At 43.7% G+C, this 24,911-nt stretch overlaps 1 protein-coding gene across 1 annotated transcript in view; it reads right to left on the bottom strand.

Annotated features, from left to right (window-relative positions):
* LOC135552981 (CD166 antigen homolog A-like) overlaps positions 1-15,715 on the bottom strand; it is a 71,163-nt gene extending 55,448 nt beyond the window's left edge. Inside the window, exon 1 of the mRNA XM_064984982.1 lies at positions 15,445-15,715. Within this exon, the coding sequence (XP_064841054.1) occupies positions 15,445-15,496 (52 nt within the window). The 5' untranslated portion in view covers positions 15,497-15,715. The remainder of the gene's footprint in view (positions 1-15,444) is intronic.
* Positions 15,716-24,911: the final 9,196 nt, after the last annotated feature.

The raw sequence follows: 24,911 nt of genomic DNA, 5'->3' as shown, positions 1-24,911 counted from the left end.
ACAGGCTATAAAGCTTGAGGTCAGTAGGTTTTAATACCTGCAGATGTGTTTTTCAATTAAAGTGTGCAATGCAAAGCGGTTCCCCAACAGGCAACTGTACAGAAAATATAGATTCATTGTCGGAGTAGAGGACCTTGTGCATTTCAGGTAAAATAACAACCCAATGTTTATATCCCAGGACAAATTAGCTAGCAACAGCAAGTTTGCTAGCTAAATTGCCTTAAATGTTTAATGCTTTTCCACCTGTCCTCAAATTAATATAATTGGTTCAGAGTTTGTTTTGATATTTCAACCTGCGTGTCCTGATCGTTTCTGGTGTGGGGGGACAAAATCAACATGCGCGCAATGGCGCATGCTAGGTGCACGCCATTTGTAATAATTTCTGTGCCGTGATTTTGTTGGGATTACAGTAAGCCTAAAATGGTAAGTCTACTACATACAGTACACAACAAGAGTAATATATGTTTGCCTTTAACCCATTATTATAAAAAATGTATGAGAAATTGCATACATTCAAATGTCATTCAAGCTCTCCAAGAAAATGGCATATTTCAGCGACACTTCCCTTCACAATTACAAGCAAAATTGCTTATATAAATTCACTGCAGACTGCCGTCCAATTACACCTTTTTCAAAGGCTTGAAAACACAGGGGTATTATAAAACTACAATTAATACACTTTATATACTGTGTGGGATAGAGAACATTACATCTGGACTTGTATAAAAAGGTTATGCTCTGGTAAGATTGTTACCTTCTTCAGATTCAAAGGAGAGAAGTTGAACACATGTATTTTAACTTCAAATCAATCTATTGTTAGAACTGTCACCGCACATTGAGAATTACCATTCACTTCGATGTCTCTTGCTTATGAGCATTCATTCTCAGGCGTAACATAATTTTCATTAGTTTTACTACAAATGACTCGATGGCCATTACTTTTTCTCCTGCTATCATCACACGAGAGCAGCCATATATCAACATAAGTGCTTTAAACCACTTAGCCTGGCGCCATGCTATGCGTATTTCCCTATTATCCCCTCCTGTTTGTCTATAGAGAACAATTTCCAACACTGGTGCTTTTGAACAGGAGCTTTGCAGATTCCCCTGATATTGAGCTGAGTTGCCTTCACTATCACCAGCAGCAGAAAGACACAATAACTTCACAGAAGCCTGTCGATAAGCAACATTTCAGCTGTATGACTCATATCCTTCCAACAAAATCAATCCCTGCAGCAAACATCTCCTAATTAAAGAGTCTGTTGGCTTGGAGAGCAATTGGGCCGGATCCTCATACTTTGAATAGTCAAATGAAAAACCTCCTCTAGAACATTCCGTATGTACAGAACAACAGCCTCTCAACAGTCCACACGGACAAAAGAACAAGCAACAGCAACATTCTGAGTGGGGATCACAAACTAAGACAACACTGTATGAAGCATGAACATCAATGAAGAATGTATGTATATCAGAACCCGGAAAAGTGCTGTCTGGTGCCGAAGGGTGACAAAGCGATCCAATTACTGGCGAGGACATCTGGAGACATTACTGTCTGGGTAAATGTGCATGTAATGGCAGACAGGGGTAGTGATGATCTCCACTGTGATGCATTGCCTGTGTCATATCTGTTTATAGGCAAACACACAGTGGCAAGGCCTGGAGCATGGGATAGGTAATCCAGAGATTTCTTCAGAGAGAGAGGGGGAATGCCATACCCATTCATCCCTACAACACATAAACTAATATGACTAGTCAATTGTTATGCATTTTCCATTGTGAGAATCTCTTATTGCATAACCCGGAGGATTTAAATGAAATCACTATCATTACATTAGGAATAGCGATATCCTCTCCTCGCTGTATCTACTACAGGTGAGAAAGCAAACAAATTCATAATGGATTATGGCACCTCCATTACTCAAAATGAAACACCTGGAAGTTTATTTTACAATTCCTTTGCTCTCATATACTGGGCTGGCACTTCGAATAATGCAGCATTTACTTGACACGGAACTATGCAACTGAATTTATTTGTGATTCCTTAGAAAACATTATTCCTTCTCTCTAACACGAAGGGTTTTTCTAAAGCAAAAGACTCCATCATTGTAGAGCAGATTCTAGTGTTTCATTGCAAATTCCTGTGCTCCATCTTAAGCGGTCTCGAAAGATGAGCGGGAAAATGTCACGGTTTAACATGGTGTTTCCCAAACTCGGTGCTGGGAACCCCAAGGGTTCTGATTAAAATTATCAAAGCTTGATGATTAGTTGATTATTTAAATCAGCTGTGTAGTGCTAAGGCAAAAAACAAAACGCGCACCCCTTGGGGTCCCGAGTACCAAGTTTGGGAAACCCTGGTTTAACAGCTCCGATGGGAGTTAAAGTACTTTTTAGAATTCTCTGCAGGAGCATGGGGCTACTTGACCTCTCAAGATGGGTCCCATTAGATAATTAGGTTCTCCATCTAATTAGTGCACAAGAGGTTCTTCGCGTACCCACTAATGTCTGACTGTAAGAGCCGACGTCGGACAGGAGAAGCCGGTATGGGGAGTCAGACATTTATTCGGGAACAGACATAGAACAAGACAGGAACAGCGTCAGCACACAGGTAACACGGACATATGACAAACAATGTTGCAGCGGGGAACAGAGCTGGGGAACTAACAAAATATAGGGGATGTAATAAACAGGTGATTGAGTGAGTCCAGGTGAGTCTAATATCGCTGAAGCGCGTGACGAGGGAAGGCAGGTGTGCGTAAAGGATGGTGGCAGGAGTACGTAATGTAGGCCAGCCTGACGCCCTCGAGCACCAGGGTGGAAGAGCGGGAGCAGGTGTGACACTGACAATGGAAGTGTTAAAATACAACTACTGCACAGTAGCAACTAGCTGATCAAACCCAGTTTTACATGGCATTCATCATCAACGGCGTCCATACAGTGACACATTTGCAAGAGGATAACTTTACTTCACTAAACGTGAAATGGTTCAACATCTAAGACAATAGGGCTGGTGTGAAGAATTCAGAGTATTTACTGTATATACCTTCTATATAAACAGTAAATTGCAGTTCTTGCTCACAGGGTAGTTTTAAGAGTATCACGCACATAAGACCAGAATCAACGAGTGACTGACCAGTGAATATATCTAGTTCTCAACCTCACCAGAAACCTTTTAAAGTACTTTTTATCATTTGGTAAAAGGAAGAATTCAGCTTTCTGTTTAGAATCTATAAAATATTCACTAAAATGTATTGTTACAAATGATCACAAAAGCCTTGGTTCTGGCTTTTTCATGTATGCATCAGGTGAAGGAACTCCATACATCCAAGGCTAATACAAGGCTTTGAATTCCAGGCAGCGAGAGCTCCACAGCCAGATAAGTTTCAGCATAAAAACCACTCTTTTACAAAGCCCTTTACCACCTGGGATTTATAGCCAGGAATCCAACGCATGAGAGGAAGCATGCATTTGAAACTTCCCGAGTAAGATGTTTAAGACCTAAAAGAATGCTTCAAAGCAACTAAGGAAGAGTACACTCTGCACTCTTGACATGTGAATGTGCTGTATTTTTACCAGTTTACATACCCTGGCATGCAAAAATGGCAGGCGTTTATTCTCCAGAAAGCAGAGATATGCAGTGACTGCATGTCTGTCCCTTGTTGAAAGTTAGGGACTCTGGGATTGAATGACAACTCCTGCAAGTTCATCTGAAGCAGCATGTAATCATAGATAGCTCCAGGTTCCACAGTGTGCCACCATCTCAGACAGATAGATGAGGGACATCAGCAGTGCTAGAATGGGGGACTACTGAGGTCAAATGCAGACATAAAACACTTCTGTTTGGATCCCTGGGGCAGGATTCTTCATGGAGCAACACTAAATATGACACTGTCTTTTCATGGCTGAAAATGGCAAAATAACATTGGAATGAATAGAGACCAGTCACTACTGACGTTACTGACCAAACAGAAAGCGATTTAAAAGTGAATGGGAAAGGGAAAATGGCATGACATTTTATTGCCCACCGCTTCGAATTTCTGCTTTATCTTTAGCACAATGCCATTGTCATCACAATAGACCACTCTGGACTGCAGAGAGATAGTACCATCCGTTTCAGCCCTGACCCCATGTAAATATGTGGCAATATAATCACTTTATGGGGAGTGTAAATCTTGGCCGTTTACCCATTGACCTTTAGTGGGTCAGGTTAAGTTCCTAGTGCTTGGGGCTCCCCTGGCTCTTAATAGGCTCTCAATAATGGGACACACTGTTTTTGCTTTGTCTCTTTTCAGAAAACATCAGGCAATGTGAGGAAAAGAAGAAGAAGAGAAATGATCTTCTATTAGTTCTGAGAACTGCCAAAAAGAGTGGGTCCTTGGGGAACCATGTGTGACTACCAATCCAACTAATGGTATAGCTAATGAACGATTCTAATTAAATCACACCTAGTAAAAAGCTTTCGGCTTTCCAATGTAATATTTCAACTAAGATTATTGTGTCATTCGGATGAGCCACCTCATTAGCTTTTCATATGGACCAGAGCTACTTTCCCCCAGTAGGCTTGGCTTGCCTTGCGCATATGAGAGGTGGGCGAACAGGGGGAAGATCCTCAATGCCCTCCCAGAGGGGTGTGTGCTGTTCCATCTTCATGACAAAGAGAGGAGTCGGCAGGAGAAGTCACCATCATACCATGCATTTGTTTCAAAAGAAACTTGCTTCACAATACCGTCGGGGGGAGTCCGCAGGAAACTAGAGAAAGCAGGAGGGATAGTGTGAATAACAAAAGCGAGAAACAACCTCACATTTTTGTCCCAAAACAGGGGCAGAGCTGATTTCAGTGTGCTGTAGGCTTTCACCAAAACCAAAGATATTCTCATGCATTTCAATGGGTGCATTTCGGCATACGGGACTAGTGAGAGAATGCTGTTATAGTCATTTCACTCCTGTTGTTAAGGCTTTCTCGAAAATGTAGTCACTCCCTTCATATAACAAATAAGGCATTTTTTGTGTGTGAATAGCAGAAGTGCTATGATGAAGAAAGATTGCTGTGAGAAAATGGGGAGTGAAATAGATAGAGACTCGAAGGCTGGCATCTTCATTCAAAGAAATACCAGGGTGTTCTGTGCCTTTCTACAAAATTGTAACATTTTGGCTTTCACACAGGAATGTGTGACTGGAAATGTAATCTATATGTAAAACATGTCCTATATCTTAAGCTGTCTAATGAAAACCCACCCAGGCCATTATAACCTGTCTAACCAGTGACAATACAAACCGAGTTGTGAGTTTTCTGGATAAGGGGGGGGGGGGATTAAGGGGAAATCTCAATCGTGACTGTTGAAACAGAACGTATCTCCCACTCCTCTCTAAAATTGGGACGAGCCAATCACACTAGCTAGTGTAATTGAGACTCATTGGCTGTTTTACTGATACCCTTGTGTGTAAAACTGTCACAGGCAGACAAAATACTTTTTCACCGGTGAGTCATTGCTTGAGACTGATTACATTGGCCACACAAGCCCTTTCATTTTCTCTAAGCAAAGCTGTACATCTTATCGCTGTGTGTGTCCAGTCTGTAAATACTCTCTTTTACATTACGGAAAAACACTGTTTTCTGGGCTGGCTTACATGTCCTCATTGTTGCCTGACTACAGTTCTGTAGGGCGGAAACATTTTACATCACGTCAGTGAATCCTGAGCTCTTAACAGAAAGTGCCAATACTTTTCCCTAAACTAAGTGAATACTGAGAATTGAACATTTCAGGGGAGAAATCAGAGACTGAACCAGAGTGAATAAATCTACTATGCTAGACGTGTGCATATCACATCCTATTCTCACTCAGGTACACTCTTGGAAAAAAAGGTGCTATCTAGAACCTAAAAGGGTTCTTTGGCTGTCCCCGTAGGAGAACCCTTTAAAGAACCCATTTTTGTTCTGTCCGAACCTCTGGCAGTCTCTATGGGGGTGCCACAGGGTTCAATTCTTGGACCGACTCTCTTCTCTGTATACATCAATGAGGTCGCTCTTGCTGCTGGTGAGTCTCTGATCCACCTCTACGCAGACGACACCATTCTGTATACTTCTGGCCCTTCTTTGGACACTGTGTTAACAACCCTCCAGGCAAGCTTCAATGCCATACAACTCTCCTTCCATGGCCTCCAATTGCTCTTAAATAAAAGTAAAACTAAATGCATGCTTTTCAACCGATCGCTACCCGCACCTGCCCGCCTGTCCAACATCACTACTCTGGACGGCTCTGACTTACGTGGACAATTACAAATACTTAGGTGTCTGGTTAGACTGTAAACTCTCCTTCCAGACCCATATCAAATATCTCCAATCCAAAGTTAAATCTAGAATTGGCTTCCTTTTTCGTAACAAAGCATCCTTCACTCATGTTGCCAAACATACCCTTGTAAAACTGACCATCCTACCAATCCTCCACTTTGGCGATGTCATTTACAAAATAGCCTCCAACACCCTACTCAACAAATTGGATGCAGTCTATCACAGTGCAATCCGATTTGTCACCAAAGCCCCATATACTACCCACCATTGCGACCTGTATGCTCTCGTTGGCTGGCCCTCGCTTCATACTCATCGCCAAACCCACTGGCTCCATGTCATCTACAAGACCCTGCTAGGTAAAGTCCCACCTTATCTCAGCTTGCTGGTCACCATAGCATCTCCCACCTGTAGCACACGCTCCAGCAGGTATATCTCTCTAGTCATCCCCAAAACCAATTCTTTCTTTGGCCCCCTCTCCTTCCAGTTCTCTGCTGCCAATGACTGGAACGAACTACAAAAACCACTGAAACTGGAAACACTTATCTCCCTCACTAGCTTTAAGCACCAACTGTCAGAGTAGCTCACAGATTACGGCACCTGTACATAGCCCACCTATATTTTAGCCCAAACAACTACCTCTTTCCCTACTGTATTTAATTGATTTATTTATTTTGCTCCTTTGCACCCCATTCTTTTTTTATTTCTACTTTGCACATTCTTCCATTGCAAATCTACCATTCCAGTGTTTTACTTGCTATATTGTATTTACTTTGCCACCATGGCCTTTTTTTGCCTTTACCTCCCTTATCTCACCTCATTTTCTCACATCGTATATAGACTTGTTTATACTTTATTATTGACTGTATGTTTGTTTTACTCCATGTGTAACTCTGTGTCGTTGTATGTGTCGAACTGCTTTGCTTTATCCTGGCCAGGTCGCAATTGTAAATGAGAACTTGTTCTCAACTTGCCCACCTGGTTAAATAAAGGTGACATAAATAAATAAATAAACAAATTACAAAAACATTTTAAAAAATCGGCCGAATAATCGGCATCGGCTTTTTTTGTCCTCCAATAATTGGTATCGGTATCGGCGGTGAAAAATCATAATCGGTCGACCTCTAATATCCACAGTAAAATTGAGTCCTATATCGACATAACCTGAAAGGCCACTCAGCAAAGAAGAAGCCATTGCTCCAAAACCGCCATAAAAAAGCAAGACTACGGCTTGCAACTGCACATGGGGACAAAGATTGTACTTTTTGGAGAAATGTCCTCTGGTCTGATGAAACAAAAAGTGAACTGTTTGGCCATAATGACCATTGTTATGTTTGGAGGAAAAAGAGGGAAGCTTGCAAGCCGAAGAACACCATCCCAACCATCCCAACCGTGAAGCACGGGGGTGGCAGCATCATGTTGTGGGGGTGCTAATAATTGTCATTATTACAAATAAATCAGCCGATTAATCGGTATCGGTTTTTTTTGGTCCTCCAATAATCGGTATCGGCGTTGAAAAATCATAATCGGTCGACCTCTAATTTAGACTCTAACACATTGCTCATGGCAATTTCCTATGACATACATAAAATGTCAGTTCAAACACAACATTGACAGTCCCACAATGCCTTTGAAGGAAATTAAGAGCTACCAGTGAGAATTTGTAAAGCTGGATAAAAGGGGTATGTTTATTGGGTATGATGTGTGATTGAGGCCCTTTTCAATAATTCATATCTAAATGAGGGGTAGGAAATGAATTCAGAAAAGGCGTGAAAGACACTCATAGGAATAAGTCTATAGTCTTGTACACCAAATTGGCGGTAATGCAAGGCACAAATAACTAACTAAAAACATCCCTATTTTCAGTATCATGACATTTCTCACATCATATCATGATCTGCAGATTGAAGGCCTGTAAATTTAAGGGTAATGTACAAAATGATGATGTCATCATGAGTGACATCCTCTATGTTCAGAGCTAAGAAGAGTGATATTTTCCTCATGGTTAATAGCACAAGGGCTCCCCCTGTCACCGCCCTGTAATACTGTCATAAAACATGTAATTAGCATATCACTGTAGGACATCTAGTTAATAATTATATTACATTAGTATTATCTGATATCAATGTCTTGCACCACCCGCATACAATTTGCTTTGTAAATAGAATCTGGATCATAAACATCAACAATTAAGGATAAATAGATTCATGTTATTGTGCTTTCCATCAATGAAACAATGGGAGATAGAACAACCACCTCTAAACAAGACGTGAAATGCACAGTCATACAAATAAACAGGTACAAAATCACAAGTGCAAACTGAGAATACAGATCGTCCAAGTCTTCCTCTGCACCAGTCATCTGAACATGTATCTATAATGTCATGACAAAAACTGGTTGCGGAGTGTGAGAAAGTGGATGAATACATTTCAAGGAGGTTTCACTCAGACAATGAAACCGTGTGGTCCCCACGAGAACAGGGTCCGGGATTAGTCCTTTAGCAAATGAAGGGCCCCACTTGCTTGACGAGTAATACCAGGTGTGACACTGAATGGTGTCTATTCCATGGGGGGGGGGGGGGGTCACAGCTCTCAGTGTTTGAGCCGGAGGAACTGCTTTTAACAACCTGAACAGGTGTAGCTTTTTTTCGAGCGTCTGCTTCTCTCTAAAACAACAGAATCAGAATCACCAAGTACATTTACACATACTCAGAATGTGACTTGGTGATATGGTGCTGCTAGTAATTGACAACACTTAGAGACAGAATACAGACAGAGGAATTTAAACAATGTGTATCTACATTATATACAACTAGGTAGAGTGAGAATAACACTATAAGAGAATGAGTAGTGGGAAAACAAATATACAAATTGTCATGCCCTGACCATAGAGAGCCCTTGTTTCGCTATGGTGTAGTAGGTTAGGGCGTGACTAGGGGGTATTCTAGTTTAATATTTCTATGTTGTGTTCTAGTTTATATTTTCTATGTTGGTGTTTTGTATGATTCCCAATTAGAGGCAGCTGGTAATCATTGTCTCTATTTGGGGATCATATTTAAGTAGATATTTTTCCCATGTGCATGTGCACCACGTTTAGTTGTTCGTTTATTGTTTTTTTTTCTTTAAGTTTCACTTTGCAATAAATATGTGGAACTCAACATCCTTGGTCCCGTTCTTACGACAACCAGCGACAGTCAACGGTCCGGAACCTCCAGCAAGGGTCAACGGTCCAGAGCTTCCAGGCAAGGTGTCCAGTCCCGCTCCATGGCAGGAGCCTTCCTCTGCGCCGGTGCCCAGCTCCATGGCCGGAGCCTTCTTCTGCGCCAATGCCCAGTCCAGGCACAGCGTTCAGCCTGGCGCAATGGTCGGATCCGGGATCTGGAGGGGGGGCTACGACCCGCACCGGAGCCGCCACCGAAACAAGTCACCCCTCCTTACCCCCCCATTTGGTTTCAGGTTTTGCGGCTGGAGTCCGCACGTTTGGGGGGGGAGGGGGTACTGTCACGCCCTGACCACAGAGAGCCCTTGTTTCGCTATGGTGTAGTAGGTCAGGGCTTGACTAGGGGGTATTCTAGTTTAATATTTCTATGTTGTGTTCTGTTTTATATTTTCTATGTTGGTGTTTTGTATGATTCCCAATTAGAGGCATCTGGTAATCGTTGTCTCTAATTGGGGATCATATTTAAGTAGATATATTTCCCACCTGTGTTTGTGGGATATTGTTTCGTGTTTGTGCTTGTGCACCACATAGTCACATTTAGTTGTTCGTTTATTGATTTATTGTTTTTTTTTTCTTTAAGTTTCACTTTTCAATAAATATGTGGAACTCAACATACGCTGCGCCTTGGTCCTTACGTCAACCATGACACAAATAATATTTATAGTATCAGAATGAATATAAACTACATAACCAAAAGTATGTGGACACCTGCACTTAAACAATTCTCATTCCAAAATCATGGGCATTAATATGGAGTTGGTCCCCCCTTTGCTGCTATAACAGCCTCCACTCTTCTGGGAAGACTTTCCACTAGATGTTGGAACATTGCTGCAGGGACTTGCTTCCATTCAGCCACAAGAGCATTAGTGAGATTGGGCACTGATGTTTGGTGATTAGGCCTGGCTTGCAGTCGGCGTTCCAATTCATCATTAAGGTGTTCGATGGGTTTGAGGTCAGCGCTCTGTGCAGGCCGTCAAGTTCTTCCACACCGATCTCGACAAACCATTTCTGTATGGACTTTGCTTTGTGCACGAGGGCATTGTCAAGCTGAAACAGGAAAGGGCCTTCCCCAAACTGTTGCCACAAAGTTGGAAGCACAGAATCATCTAGAATGTAATTGTAAACTTCTCTTCACTGGAATTAAGGAGCCTGAACCATGAAAAACAGCCCCAGGCCATTATTCCTCCTAAACCAAATTTTACAGTTGGTACTATGCATTAGGGCAGGTAGCGTTCTCCTGGCATCCACCAAACACAGATTTGTCCGTCGGACTGCCAGATGGTGAAGCGTGATTCATCACTCCAGAGAATGTGTTTCCACTGCTCAAGAGTCCAGTAGCGGCGAGCTTTACACCATGGGAAAATCAAAAGAAATCAGCCAAGACCTCAACAACTAAAAAATTGTAGACCTCCACAATTCTGGCTCATCCTTGGGAGCAATTTCTAAACGGATGAAGGTACCACGGTCATCTGTACAAACAATAGTACGCAAGTAAAAACACAATCGGACCACGCAGACGTCATACCGCTCAGGAAGGAGACGCGTTCTGTCTCCTAGAGATAAATGTACTTTGGTGAGAAAAGTGCAAATCAATCCCAGAACAAAATTAAAGGACGTTGTGAAGATGCTGGAGGAAACAGGTACAAAAGTATCTATATCCACTAGAGGTTGACTGATTAATCGGAATGGCCGATTAATTAGGGCCGATTTAAGTTTTCATAACAATTGGAAATCGGTTAAAAAAAATGTACACCTTTATTTAATCTTTATTTAACTAGGCAAGTCAGTTAAGAACACATTCTTATTTTCAATGACGACCTAGGAACGAACGGTGTGTTAACTGCCTCGTTCAGGGGCAGAACGACAGATTTTTACCTTGTCAGCTCAGGGATTTAATCTTGCAACCTTACGGTTAACTAGTCCAACGCTCTAACCACCTGCCTCACGAGGAGCCCGCCTGTTACGCGAATGCAGTAAGAAGCCAGGGTAAGTTGCTAGCTAGCATTAAACTTAATCTTGGGGCGGCAGGGTAGCTTAGTGGTTAGAGCGTTGGACTAGTAACCGGAAGGTTGCGAGTTCAAACCCCCGAGCTGACAAGGTACAAATCTGTCGTTCTGCCCCTGAACAGGCAGTTAACCCACTGTTCCCAGGCCGTCATTGAAAATAAGAATTTGTTCTTAACTGACTTGCCTGGTTAAATAAAGGTAAAATTAAATTAATCAATCATAATCACTAGTTATAACTACACATGGTTGATATTACTAGTTTATCTAGCGTGTCCTGCGTTGCATATAATCGATGCAGTGCGTATTCGCAAAAAAGAACTGTCGTGTACCTAACCATAAACACCAATGCCTTTCTTAAAATCAATACACAGAAGTATATAATTTTAAACCTGCATATTTAGCTTAAAGAAATCCAGGTTAGCAGGCAATATTAACCAGGTGAAATTGTGTCATTTCTCTTGTGTTCAGTTTGGGCCGCCTGGCTCATTGCGAACTAATTTGCCAGAATTTTATGTAATTATGACATAACATTGTGCAATTTAACAGGAATATTTATACTGATGGACTTTTTTTTTGTCCTCCAGTAATCGGTATCGGTATCGGCATCGGCGGTGAAAAATCATAATCGGTCGACCTCTAATATCCACAGTAATAATGAGTCCTATATCGACATAACCTGAAAGGCCACTCAGCAAGGAAGAAGCCATTGCTCCAAAACCGCCATAAAAAAAGCAAGACTACGGTTTGCAACTGCACATGGGGACAAAGATTGTACTTTTTGGAGAAATGTCCTCTGGTCTGATGAAACAAAAAGTGAACTGTTTGGCCATAATGACCATCGTTATGTTTGGAGGAAAAAGAGGGAAGCTTGCAAGCCGAAGAACACCATCCCAACCATCCCAACCGTGAAGCACGGGGGTGGCAGCATCATGTCGTGGGGGTGCTTTGCTGCAGGAGGGACTGGTGCACTTCACAGAATAGACGGCATCATGAGAAAGAAAAATGTTGTGGATATGTTGAAGCAACATCAAGACATCAGTCAGGAAGTTAAAATTGTTCTTCCAAATGGACAATGACCCCAAGCATACTTCCAAAGCTGTGTTAAAATGGCTTAAGGACAACAAAGTCAAGGTATTGGAGTGGCCATCACAAAGCCCTGACTTCAATCCTATAGAAAATTGTGGGCAGAACTGACAAAGCGTGTGCGAGCAAGGAGGCCTACAAACCTGATTCAGTTACACCAGCTCTGTCAGGAGGAATGGGCCAAAATTCACCCAACTTATTGTGGGAAGCTTGTGGAAGGCCACCCAAAACGTTTTACCCAAGTTAAACAATTTAAAGGCAATTTAAATACTAATTGAGTGTATGTAAACTTCTAACCCACTGAGAATGTGATGATCAATTTTTCTATACTATTGTTCTGACATTTCACGTTCTTAAAATAAAGTGGTGATCTTAACTGACCTAAAACAGGGAATTTTTACTAGGATTAAATGTCAGGAATTGTGAAAAACTGAGTTTAAATGTATTTGGCTAAGGTGTATGTAAATGTAGCACTTCAACTGTATCTAAATGCAGTAATAGTGCAGTTATTCTGTGTATTCAAAGATACAGTAGCTGTTTGCTGTGTGCAGCATAGAGTGCACAGTCCTTTAGTTTCTATGGGCCAGATGGCCGGTTGGTGAAGGCCCACAGCCCAGGGAACGAAACTGTTCAGGTGGTAAGAGTCTTTGGTCATGATTGACCTGAACCGCCTGCCAGAGGATAATTTTTGGAATAAAAGATCAACAGTGTATCTAATTACTGACTGATGGTGTCTATTCTGAATACTACCTTCACAAACAGAGCACTTAGTTTAAAACCTACAATTCAACATTTACAATGAGGCATATGGTGATAGATTAAACGGGATTCTGTGATTTGATGAAGATAGATAACTAGATGGTTGCCTAGTGCTTCTTAAAATGAGACTGCATATGAAGGTGTAATGAGTAACCAGCACATTGAAAAGTTATCATCAACTCTCCATAGAACAAGCAAACAGACACATGGTTTCACCATTTATGGAGGACGGCCTGTCTGCCAGCATCATGTTTACTGATCAAATGTTGGTGTGGAGGGCTATAAACCAAATTAAAACCAGGGGCAACTGGCAACGGAGCTACAACACACAGTCCAACTAGAAAACTGTCAACACGTGACATGCTATTGTCATAGGGGATGCTCTTTTTTCCACCTAGTTCAAATAAAAAAACCTGAGAGTGGGTGACAGTGACAAGTGAGGCACACTGTAATTTACAATGACAGGCATGTCATGGAACAGTGTCAGACAGAGGAGGACCTAGGTCAGACCACCCACCTCCCTTCCCAACCTGGTCTCAGAACATTTCGTATTATTCTGTACGTTATTCCGAGACACTCCATACGTACAATATGTTACGTAAGGTATGGTTACATAAGACACATAGTTACTTAAGACTAAAACAAAATGAGGGTGGTTGGTTGGGTGTATAACACCAACGTCTAGCAACCCAAAGGTTGCGAGATCAAATCTCATCACGGACAACTTTAGACTTATAGCAAATTAGCTATTTTTCATCTACTTACTACTTTTTAGCTACTTTGCAACTACTTAGCATCTTAGCTAACTGTTCCCCTAACCTTTACCGTTTTAGCTAACCCTTCCCCTAACCTTAACCCTTTAACCTAACTCCTAATCAAAATCCTAACCCTAACCCCTAGCCTAGCTTACGAAATGGGTGATGGACATACACAAATTAATACATACCATACAAAACTTAACATATCATACTAAATGGAGTGTCTTGGATTTACATGCAAAATATTACGAAATGCTCTGAGACCAGGTTTCCTTTCCCTCTCCCGGTGGACTATTCAGAGCTCCACTGCAGTTTGGTTAAATGTTGAGACTGAATGTTTAAACACATGGTGTGTACCTGTTGGCTTGGGGAAAGTATTTCTTTAAAGAAATGTACAGAACGTAAAACAGCCAAATTTCAATATTTTTCCTCATCTGATGTAGTTACCCCCCTCCCCCAACACACAGCACTCTCATTCCTATAATACCCCATCATCCCTGCCCCCAGTTCCTAGAACTGACTCATCACGAAATCACCCCATAACACCACCCCACCCATCTCCAACATTCATTCAATTGAACCCATTCAGCATGACAAAAACACTGACATGATTAACTCTTAGGGGCTTCAAATAATTTCAGCTACTGTTGGGTCAATAGACTGTATACTATACAAGGGATGGGGCTCCATGAAGGAACACAACACATATCCATCATGTTAATGTCGAAAAGGGTGTGTGGAATAACATCTTACTATGAGATAGCAGGTTATCTGACTGCAACTCGGTTATGCACCAAATCAGGTCCAAATTTCAAATAGTAATTCACTCACATTCCTAATTTGAAAGGCATATATTTCTATTATTTAAGCAGTACATAATAATTTAGCAAGTGTTGCATTAGACAGCGGATGCTTTGTGAAACTCGGTTTACTGTTGTAAGTATTGTAATAAATGAGAGGACAGATCTCCCAAATTGAGAGCACATCACTATCACCTGGCGAAACCTATTCTACACTCACGAAGTGTGGCCAGAGGCTGTACACACTTATGCACTATTCAACTTGTAGTTACACAGTTTGTTATGCTATGTGCAATAATGGTTAAAAAAACTCTAACCATGACTATAACTAACTCCAAATTTGTCTTCACAAACCTCCGTGGAAATCAATATTGCTAATCGAATAACAAGCATTTTCACTTTAGATGTACCGTCTACATTCTCATAATCCCCATGTAGTTCCCATGAAGTTTTTATTAAAAATGTTGATAAAATGTAACAGTTTCCTTTTAAACAATGTAAAATATGATGCATGTTAGGCTACATACAGTAAGTACCTTGGTAGACAAGCGCGACGAGGAGGGTACACAGACAGCTTGAAAAGTGCATCCTGGCAAATGTCAGATATCCTTGTTCCGCTGTAACTAAAGTTTGATAATATGTTCGTTGATATCGATCAGTTAACTTCCTTCCGTAAAGGTCAGCGTTAAATACTGAGATATTCACTAACTGTGTTCAGTTACAGTTGTATAACATCTGCTCTGTCGCTTGGCTTGGCTAACAGGTAAAATGCGGGAGCGCGTCGAGTGAGCGACGACGAGAAGCTCTGTAGGGTAGAGGTTTACAGCAACTCCGCCCAGGATCTACCACTGTCTTGTGGACTCCACACACACACACACACACACACACACACACACACACACACACACACACACACACACACACACACACACACACACACACACACACACACACACACACACAGTAACTTAAGGTCGCTAGTTCGAATCCCCAAGCCGACAATGTGAACAAATCTGTCGATGTGCCATTGAGCAAGGCACTTAATAAGTTGATAATGGCAGACCCTGGCCATGACCCCACTCTCCGAGGGTCTCAGGAAGGGTGGGATATGCAACAACAACAAAAAACATTTCGAAATAGGACATCGGCCAAAATAACCCAATGGGCACAGACGTCATTTCAACTTCGAGTTTGATTTACAGTACCAGTCAAAGTTTGGACACACCTACTCATTCAAGGGTTTTCCTTTATTTTTTTTACTATTTTCTACATCTTAGAATAATAGTGAAGACATCAAAACTATGGAATAACACATAAAGAATCATGTAGTTACCAAAAAAGTTTTGAACAAATCCAAATATTTTTTATATTTGAGATTCTTCAAAGTAGCCACCCTTTGCCTTGATGACAGTTTAGCACACTCTTGGCATTCTCCCAACCAGCTTCATGAGGTAGTCACCTGTAATGCATTTCAATTAATATGTGTGCCTTGTTAAAAGTTCATTTGTGGAATTTATTTCCTTCTTAATATATAATAATAATATATGTGTTTGAGCCAATCAGTTGTGTTGTGACAAGGTAGGGTTGGTATACAGAAGATAGCGCTATTTGGTAAAATACCAAGTCCATATTATGGCAAGAACAACTCAAATCAGCAAAGAGAAACAACAGTCAATCATTACTTTAAATAAAATAAAATAAAATAAAATGTTATAAGTCACATGCGCCAAATAGAACAGGTGTAGTAGACCTCAGAGTGAAATGCTTACTTAAGAGCCCCAAACCATCAGTGCAGTTTTAAAAAAAATATGGAAAAGAATGAGAGATAAAAATAACAAGTAATTAAAGAGCAGCAGTAAAAAATAACAGAGTCAATGTGCAGGGGCACCGGTTAGTTGAGGTAGTACGTATATGTAGGTAGAGTTAATTAAAGTCACTATGCATAGATGACAACAGGGAGTGGCAGTGGTGTGGAGGGGGGGGGGGGGCAATGCAAATATTCTGGGTAGCCATTTGACTAGATGTTCGGGAGTCGTATGGCTTGGGGGTAGAAGCTGTTTAGAAGCCTCTTGGACCTAGACATGGCGCTCCGGTACTGCTTACCATGTGGTAGCAGAAAGTACAGTCTATGAGTAGGGTGGCTGGAGTCTTTGACAATTTTTAGGGCCTTACTCAGACACCACCTGGTATAGAGGTCCTGGATGGCAGGAAGCTTGGCCCCAGTGATGTACTGGGCTGTTTGCACTATTTGTAGTGCCTTGAGATCGGAGGCTGAGCAGTTGCCATACCAGGCAGTGATGCAACCAGTCAGGATGCTCTCGATGGTGCAGCTGTAGAACCTTTTGAGGATCTGAGGACCCATGCCAAATATTTTCAGTCTCCTGAGGGGGAATTGGTTTTGTTGTGCCCTCTTCACGACTGTCTTTGTGTGCTTGGACCATGTTAGTTTGTTGGTGGACACCATGAGGACACCAAGGAACTTGAAGCTCTCAATCTGCTCCACAGCAGCCCCGTCGATGAGAATGGGGGCATGCTCGTTCCTCTTTTTCCTGTAGTCCACAATCATCTCCTCTGTCTATATCACGTTGAGGGAGAGGTTGTTGTTATTGCACCACATGGCCAGGTCACTGACCTCCTCCCTATAGGCTGTCTCATTTTTGTTGATGATCAGGCCTACAACTGTTGTGTTATCAGCAAATATAATGATAGTGTTGGAGTCGTGCCTGGCCGTGCAGTCATGAGTGAACAGGGGGTACAGGAGGGGGCTGAGCACGCACCTCTCAGGGACCCCTGTGTTGAGGTGTGCAAATTGGAGTGGGTATAGGGTTTCTGGGATAATGGTGTTGATGTGAGCCATGACCAGCCTTTCAAAGCACTCCATGGCTACAGACGTGAGTGATACAGGTTGGTAGTCATTTAGGCAGGTTACCTTAGTGTTCTTGGGCACAGGCACTATGGTGGTCTGCTTAAACATGTTGTTATTACAGACTTGGTCAGGGAGAGGTTGAAAATGTCAGTGAAGACACTTGCTAGCTGGTCAGCGAATGCTCGAAGTACACATCCTGGTAATCTGTCTGGCCCTGAGGCCTTGTGAATGTTGACCTGTCTAAATTGTCTTACTCACATCGGCTGTTGAGAGCGTGATCACACAGTCTTCCGGTACAGCTGGTGCTCTCATGCATGTTTCAGTGTTACTTGCCTCGAAGAGATGGCAGTGTGTTTTGGATGGTTTCTATTACTCAGAGTTTATTTCTGTTGAATGTCATATCTTACCTTGCAGCCTCTACCAGTGACATCACCAAAGCATCAACTTCAGGAGGTTGTTCTCTGATCCGATGAGCAGAGCATCTTTTCTAATGCTGCAGAGGTGTTGGAGGCAGAACATGTGAGGGGATTTGAGCGGTTGGAAATCCTGCTCATAGCTTCAGCGCTCCATGTGCTGTCCTACCACCCTGCTAAAAACCGCTCCGGCTCACAGCTACAACACAAAAACGCTGCTCCAAATTCGCTCCATTCATTAAAATCACAATTAAACCAACACCAATCTATTTTTGCAAGATAACGTGGACCTACCAATTGGTATTCAAGTATTGAAACCAAACCATATGGATTTGAATAAAACGTATTTGAACATATAAGAAGTGAACATCATTTCAAATAGGCAACATGTCATATTAAACAGCATATAAACATTCTAAATAGGTCAGGAGCCAGGCAGGGAGTATAAGAAGGAACGAAAGTGAATTATTTAGGAAGGCTATATCATTTCAATTATTTCAAGGCTATAGCCTACAAAGAATTACATTGTGAAGCATTTGCGAGTGCAACACAATAGGCTGTAACAAACCACAATTTGCTGTATTCAGTCATTATAGTCTATAAATTGCGCATATAGGCTGTGATTTACTTAGAATTAAATACAATTTCAACGAAAAATGACTTAATAGTGCCTTTGAATTCATTTTTAGAATTCATTTTTTAGAAACAGAGTTTGGCCAGTCTGTGGCTTCAGGCTCATGCTATGGTGCCTGGAGAGCCGGACAGGAGCGTAGAATATCCTCTCCACACTTGCAGAGCCACTGCTAAACATCCCTTTGGCCACGCTTACCAGGCTGGGCAGAGATGCAGTTTTTTTCTATAGGTAGGTCTAAATGTTTTTAGGCAAAATAACCCAATCAAATAAAAAGCTAATTGAACGTGGAAATATGCCAGGCCTATTGGGCAAAAATCAATTATGGCCTATTGTATAGGTAATAGAACGAACATGAACAAAACGTTAAAGAGATCTGATTTTTAGTTTATAAATACTTTGCCACAATGATACACTTAGTTATCTACCCACCTCGTTCATTTCTTTTAGCATGTGCATGTAGCATGCTTGTCACGCCTTGGTCTTAGTATTTTGTGTTTTAGTTAATTAGTTGGTCAGGCCAGGGTGTGACACGGGTTTATGTTATTGTGTTGTCGTATTGGGTTTTTTGTAGGCATTGGGATTGTGGTTGATTAGGGGTGTGTTTAGTTTAGGTTTGGCTGCCTGAGGCGGTTCTCAATCAGAGTCAGGTGATTCTTGTTGTCTCTGATAGGGAACCGTATTTAGGTAACCTGGGTTTCACTGTGTATTTCGTGGGTGATTGTTCCTGTCTCTGTGTAGTTTCACCAGATAGGCTCGGTCACTTTGGTTTTTCTTTTTATTTGTTTTGGAAGAGAAGAGAACGAGCGCCATTCTCCTTGCGGAGATGGTGCTAAATACATCAACACGGTCGGTCCCTGGGATTGGGCTGGCCAACACGATTCGTTTTCCTTGGAAGGAAAAGGAGTTGGAGCCTTTAGGACGGGAATCTTTTGGAAGGATAATATTGATGGGGATTCTAAAGCTGACGGTGAAGAACGTGTTTTGTTTCCAAGGCAACTCGTTGGAGGGAGCATACGACGTGGCGCTATATAAAGAAGAAAAACACGATGATATCCTGAGAAGGGCAAGAGCAGTGGGAGGTGAGAGGCCAATGTGCCACTACGAAATAACAAGCCTGGCGAAGAATAACTTTAGGGTTGTAACTGTCAACATTTACAACCCTTACGTTAAGGACGAAGAGGTGAGGGCTTTTCTGGGGAGATACATGGATAACGTCTCCTCGGCTAGGCACCTCAAAGACTCCCTTGTGTTTTGGAATGGGAGGAGAGGCTTCCAGGCCCTCCTCAGGGAGGACCCAAAGGGACATGGTGGCTACCTCCATCCTCCTGCTATGTTCTCCCTTGGGGCTGACAGGGGGACGTTGTTTTATGCATGTCAGCCCCCATTTTGCAGGCGCTGTATGGCCTACGAACACATTTTCGCCTCGTGCAGCATGAGAAAATGCAGATTTTGTGGATCTGAGGATCACGAGGCGAGGGATTGTGACAAGCCTAAGACATGCCATGGGTGTGGCTCGTCAGCACACCTGTGGCGGGGGTGCCCGGCCCGTCAGAGGTCATATGCGTCTGCGGCTGGGGGGGGAGCAGGAGCGGGGGATGGGGGAAGAAGAGGAGGGGAAGGAAGCACGCCTCATGACCAGAGTACAGGTCCAGAGGGGAAGGCCACAAGGAAGGAAGAGGAGCAAGAAGCGGCGGATGGAAGAGAGAAGAAAACGGAAGGCACGGGAGTAGGAGAACCAGGAAAAGCGGCGGAAGAAGGCAACCGAGTGGAGGAGCATGAGAGAGAAGAAAGCGAGGGAGGAGTGGTGGAGAAGGAGACGGTGGAAGAGCAAGTGGACTGGGGGGAAAGTGACATGGTGGAAGAGATGAGGGGTATGGTGGAGGAGCTGGCGGGGGGAGGGTGGTATCTCTCCACTGCCGCCATCACCAAAGAAGAGAATGAAGAGGAGGGTGCGATTGGCCGACAGTGAGGGAGAGGGGATGGCCAAGAGAGTGATGGGGGTGGGAGAAACCTCTGGGTTGCTGCTGGTTTCCCCAGGCCCTCAACGTCTGTTGGGTGGGGACACACCTAACAAGACTCAGGACTGGGTACAGGAGGAGGTGGGGAGTTTTTTGTTTGGGGACTCAGCCTCCCCAATTTTTTTCCAAACCAGCTGCAACACTGGGGAGGGGGAGGATTGTGGGGGTAGACCCAGGGTGCAGGGCACCCCGGAGCCAAACACTATTCCTGCATCCTGGGATGGTGTGATGGAGGAAGAGGGGGGGATGTCGGGATTACAGATGGTGTTCTCACCGGTAGATATGGAGCAGGGGAGCATCGGGTGAGTCTCCTGTTTTTTTTTCTGTCTGGGTTTAGAATTTGAGTGTATTGCATGTTTTTATTTTTTCATGGAGTCTAATTTTACTTTTGTTAGTTTAAATGTAAGGGGTTTAAGGGATTTTCTTAAGACGAGGGCGGTTTTTCGTTATTTGGAGGGTGTGGGGTTTGATTTTTGTTTTTTACAGGAGGTTCACCTGAGGGATGGAGGGGATGTTAGTAGGTTTAAGAGGGAGTGGGACAAGGGGGAGTCGGTTTGGGGTGTTGGGGGGGTGCACTCATCGGGGGTAGGGATTTTGTGTGGGCACAGGGAGGTAAAAGTGGAGGATTCTTTTGTGGTAATGCAGGGGAGGGTTATAGGGGTGGATGTCACGATAAGGGATTGTAAATTTAGATTAGTGGTGGTGTATGGGCCACAGGTGGTGGCAGACAGGAGGGAGATGGTGGACTGTCTGACGCCCCTGTGTGTCACAAATAGGAAATTAGTGATAGGGGGGATTTTAATACAGATTTAGGAAGAGGGGGGGATAGCATTGCAGGCGCCATTGCCAGGCTAATGGCTTGCCATGGTCTGGTAGATGGTGGTCTGCACACTACTCCGAAGATGGACGGTCCTACATGGCGCAACTCCAGGGGGGTTGAGCGGAGGCTCGACTATATTTTTGTACCCAGGTCTTTGGGTAAGTTGTCTGGACGGCTGTTGCCTGTTTTCTTTTCGGATCACGACGGGGTGCTCCTGAAGGTGGGGTCACCAGTCTGCCTCTTTGGTAGGGGGTACTGGAAGCTAGATCGGGATGTGCTGGAGGAGCAGGCTTTTGTTGACGGGTTTTATGGTTTCTTTTGGAGGCTTGAGGGCCTCCGGTCCATGTGCGCGGGGGTGTTAGAGTGGTGGGAATTAGTTAAGGTGAGGATTAGGGCTTTTATAATAGGGTATTGCAAGAGGAAAAAAAGGGAGGAGAGGAGGGAGGTGGATCGTATCCAAAGGTTAATTGAACTCGAATACGAGGCAGGCAACCTCGGCGGGTCGTTTGACTGGGAGAGATCCGCAACCCTAAAGGCGCAGCTCAGGGAGTTGCAGGAGCGGAAGGCTCAAGCTTTCCTGGAGCGTGCGCATAGTGGCTTTCTAGAACATAATGAGACTTGTTCTGCTATGTTCTTTAAGTTGGTTAGGGCAAGACAGAGTAGGAAGGTAATGCATGGTGTTAGGGAAGAAAATGGTAGTATAGTTAGAGAACCAGAGGATATGGTCAGGATATGATCATTTCCAAGGTTTATTTAAGGAAAGGGAAATAGATGTAGAGCAGAGAAATGTGTTTTTAGAACACTTGTCCAGACGGTTGCCGGAGGACATTAGAGAAGTGATGGAGGCCCAGATCTCACTAGAAGAGGTTGAGAGCGCTCTTAGGAGGATGGGAAAAGGGAAGGTGCCTGGGATGGATGGGCTGCCGGCTGAGTTTTATCTCAAGTTTTGGGGTATACTTGGACCAGTGGTCCTCGAGGTCTTGAAGGCCATCCTTGAGACGGGGGTCACGGGGGGATCAATGGCTGTTGGTGTGCTGTCACTTTTAAATAAGAAGGGGGAAGTAACAGACCTTGGCAACTGGCGGCCGTTGACCATGCTGTGTGTAGATTACAAGCTACTTGCAAAGGTTTTAGCAGACCGGTTGCGCACAGCCCTTCCCTACGTCGTTCATGAGGATCAGACGTGCGGGGTAGAGGGCCGCTCTATTAGATGGAACCTACAGTTAATCAGGGACTCCATCGCTTGGGTTGAAGATAGAGGACTGCCTTTTATGGTAGCAGCGCTAGATCAGGCGAAAGCCTTCGATCGCGTGAATAGATCCTTTTTATTCAGAGTGTTAGGTCGATTAGGATTTGGGGAGAAGTTTATAGGATGGATTCGTACATTATATGTCGGAGCGGGGTGCCGAGTTAGTGTAAATAGTCACTTGGGTGACGTTTTTGACCTCTCGTCTGGGGTCAGGCAGGGGTGCCCACTCTCGGCTTTCCTCTTCGTTCTGTACATGGAGCCTCTGGGGGCTGCCAATAGGGCAGACACAGGGGTGGAAGGTTTGCTGATCCCTGGAAGTGGTGGGCTGCGTGTTAAGATGACGCAGTACGCCGACGACACTTCCTTGCTGTTGTGCAAGGACTCGTGCCTGACAAGGTCCCTTGCCATCTTTGGGGATTTCACCCGAGCGTCACGAGCAGTTCTGAACCATGCAAAGTCTTCCGTCAAGTTTTTCGGAAGATGGTGCGGTAGAACAGATGTGCCTGGAGGGTTATCTCTCTGTGAGGGGGCCCTGAGGATTCTCGGGGTCCATTTTGAGACCTCCGGCTCAGCAACACTAAACTGGAACATGCGTATCGCAGTGGTACAGAGGAAGCTAGCAATGTGGAAAGCTAGGTATTTGTCTTTTATGGGCAAAGTCCTGGTCCTAAAGGTGGATGTGTTGCCGTCTCTTTTGTATTTGGCATACATCTACCCATTGCCGGCTTGTCTGAGGAGGCCTCTAGTGAGGCTTGTGTTTCAGTTTATGTGGAGTGGCAGGTGCGAGTGGGTCGCCAGGGCACGCATGATCTGTCCCATCGGGGAGGGAGGTAGGGGGGTACCACATTTCCCCATCAAGCTGGACACAATTTTTGTTTCTTTCTTGTTAACGGAGCTTGCTCAGCCAGTGATACACCGGTCCGGTTACCTCCTGCGGGTATTTTTCTCGTATCAGGCGAGAAGCATAATGATGTGGTCTAACACGAGTCCTCGGGCGGAACAGCTGCCGTGGCACTTTGGTCATGCGGCCAAGTGGCTGCGTGCGCACCCTGAGGTTGAAGTTGCCCGAGTAGGTTTAGATCATAGGCACCTGTACGAGGAGGTCAGAAAGGCAGGGAGTCCGGCGCCTGTAGTGGGCATCTCGGAAGTGGTCTGGGAGGGAGTGCAGGCGCGGGGTCTGGACAACAGGCTCAAGGACCTGAATTGGTTGAGCCTTCATAAGTGTTTGCCGGTACGTTCCATCTTGTACCGGTATAGTTTGGTGCAATCCCCCACCTGTCCTTGTGGCAGGGAGGAGACTGTGTGCCATGTCTTTTGGGACTGTGCCTTTGCCGGAGTAGTATGGGCTAGGGCACGGGTGTTGTTAGGTTTGGTAAAGGGGGATTTTGTATTGACGTGGGCCGGGATAGAGAGGGGTGTAGGGAGAGCGAGAGGGACGGATAGGGACAGGTTTCTGCTCTGGCTTCTCATGAGTCTCTTTAAACGGGGGCTGTGGGAAGCAAGGCGGAACATGGTGAAGACAGGGAGAGATTGGGGGGTGGAAGGGATAGTGAGGAGGGTGGAAGGAGATTTGAGGGGGAGGATGAAGAGGGAAGAGAGGAAGTGGGGGCAGCATGCTGCTCGGGAGAGGTGGAAGGGGGGTTTAGGGCTGGGTGCCATTTAGATTTGTAAGAGGATAGATTAGGGACGGGGAGATAGGGAAATGTATTTTGTAGGATGACGGGGAGGGAAGATGCTACCCTGAGGTTTTGTTTGGGGTTTATGTTTAGTTTAATTAGTTTAATTAAAATACCCTTATTTGAGTATGTATGTAAATTATGAGTTGTAAAGAATGAATGGTATTGAAGATAATAAATTATTTTTTATAAAAAAAAGGCTGTAATTAGGTTTCACGTTCCGTTTTGTTGTTTTGTATTTATTAGTTATTTCATGTATAGTTCCGTTTTTTCTTCATTGAAAAACATGAGTAACCAACACGCTGCATTTCGGTCCGACTCTCATTC

The sequence above is a fragment of the Oncorhynchus masou genome, chromosome 13 (genome assembly GCF_036934945.1).
Source record: "Oncorhynchus masou masou isolate Uvic2021 chromosome 13, UVic_Omas_1.1, whole genome shotgun sequence".
Taxonomy (NCBI): domain Eukaryota; kingdom Metazoa; phylum Chordata; class Actinopteri; order Salmoniformes; family Salmonidae; genus Oncorhynchus; species Oncorhynchus masou.
This window is presented reverse-complemented; position numbering and strand designations above follow the sequence as displayed.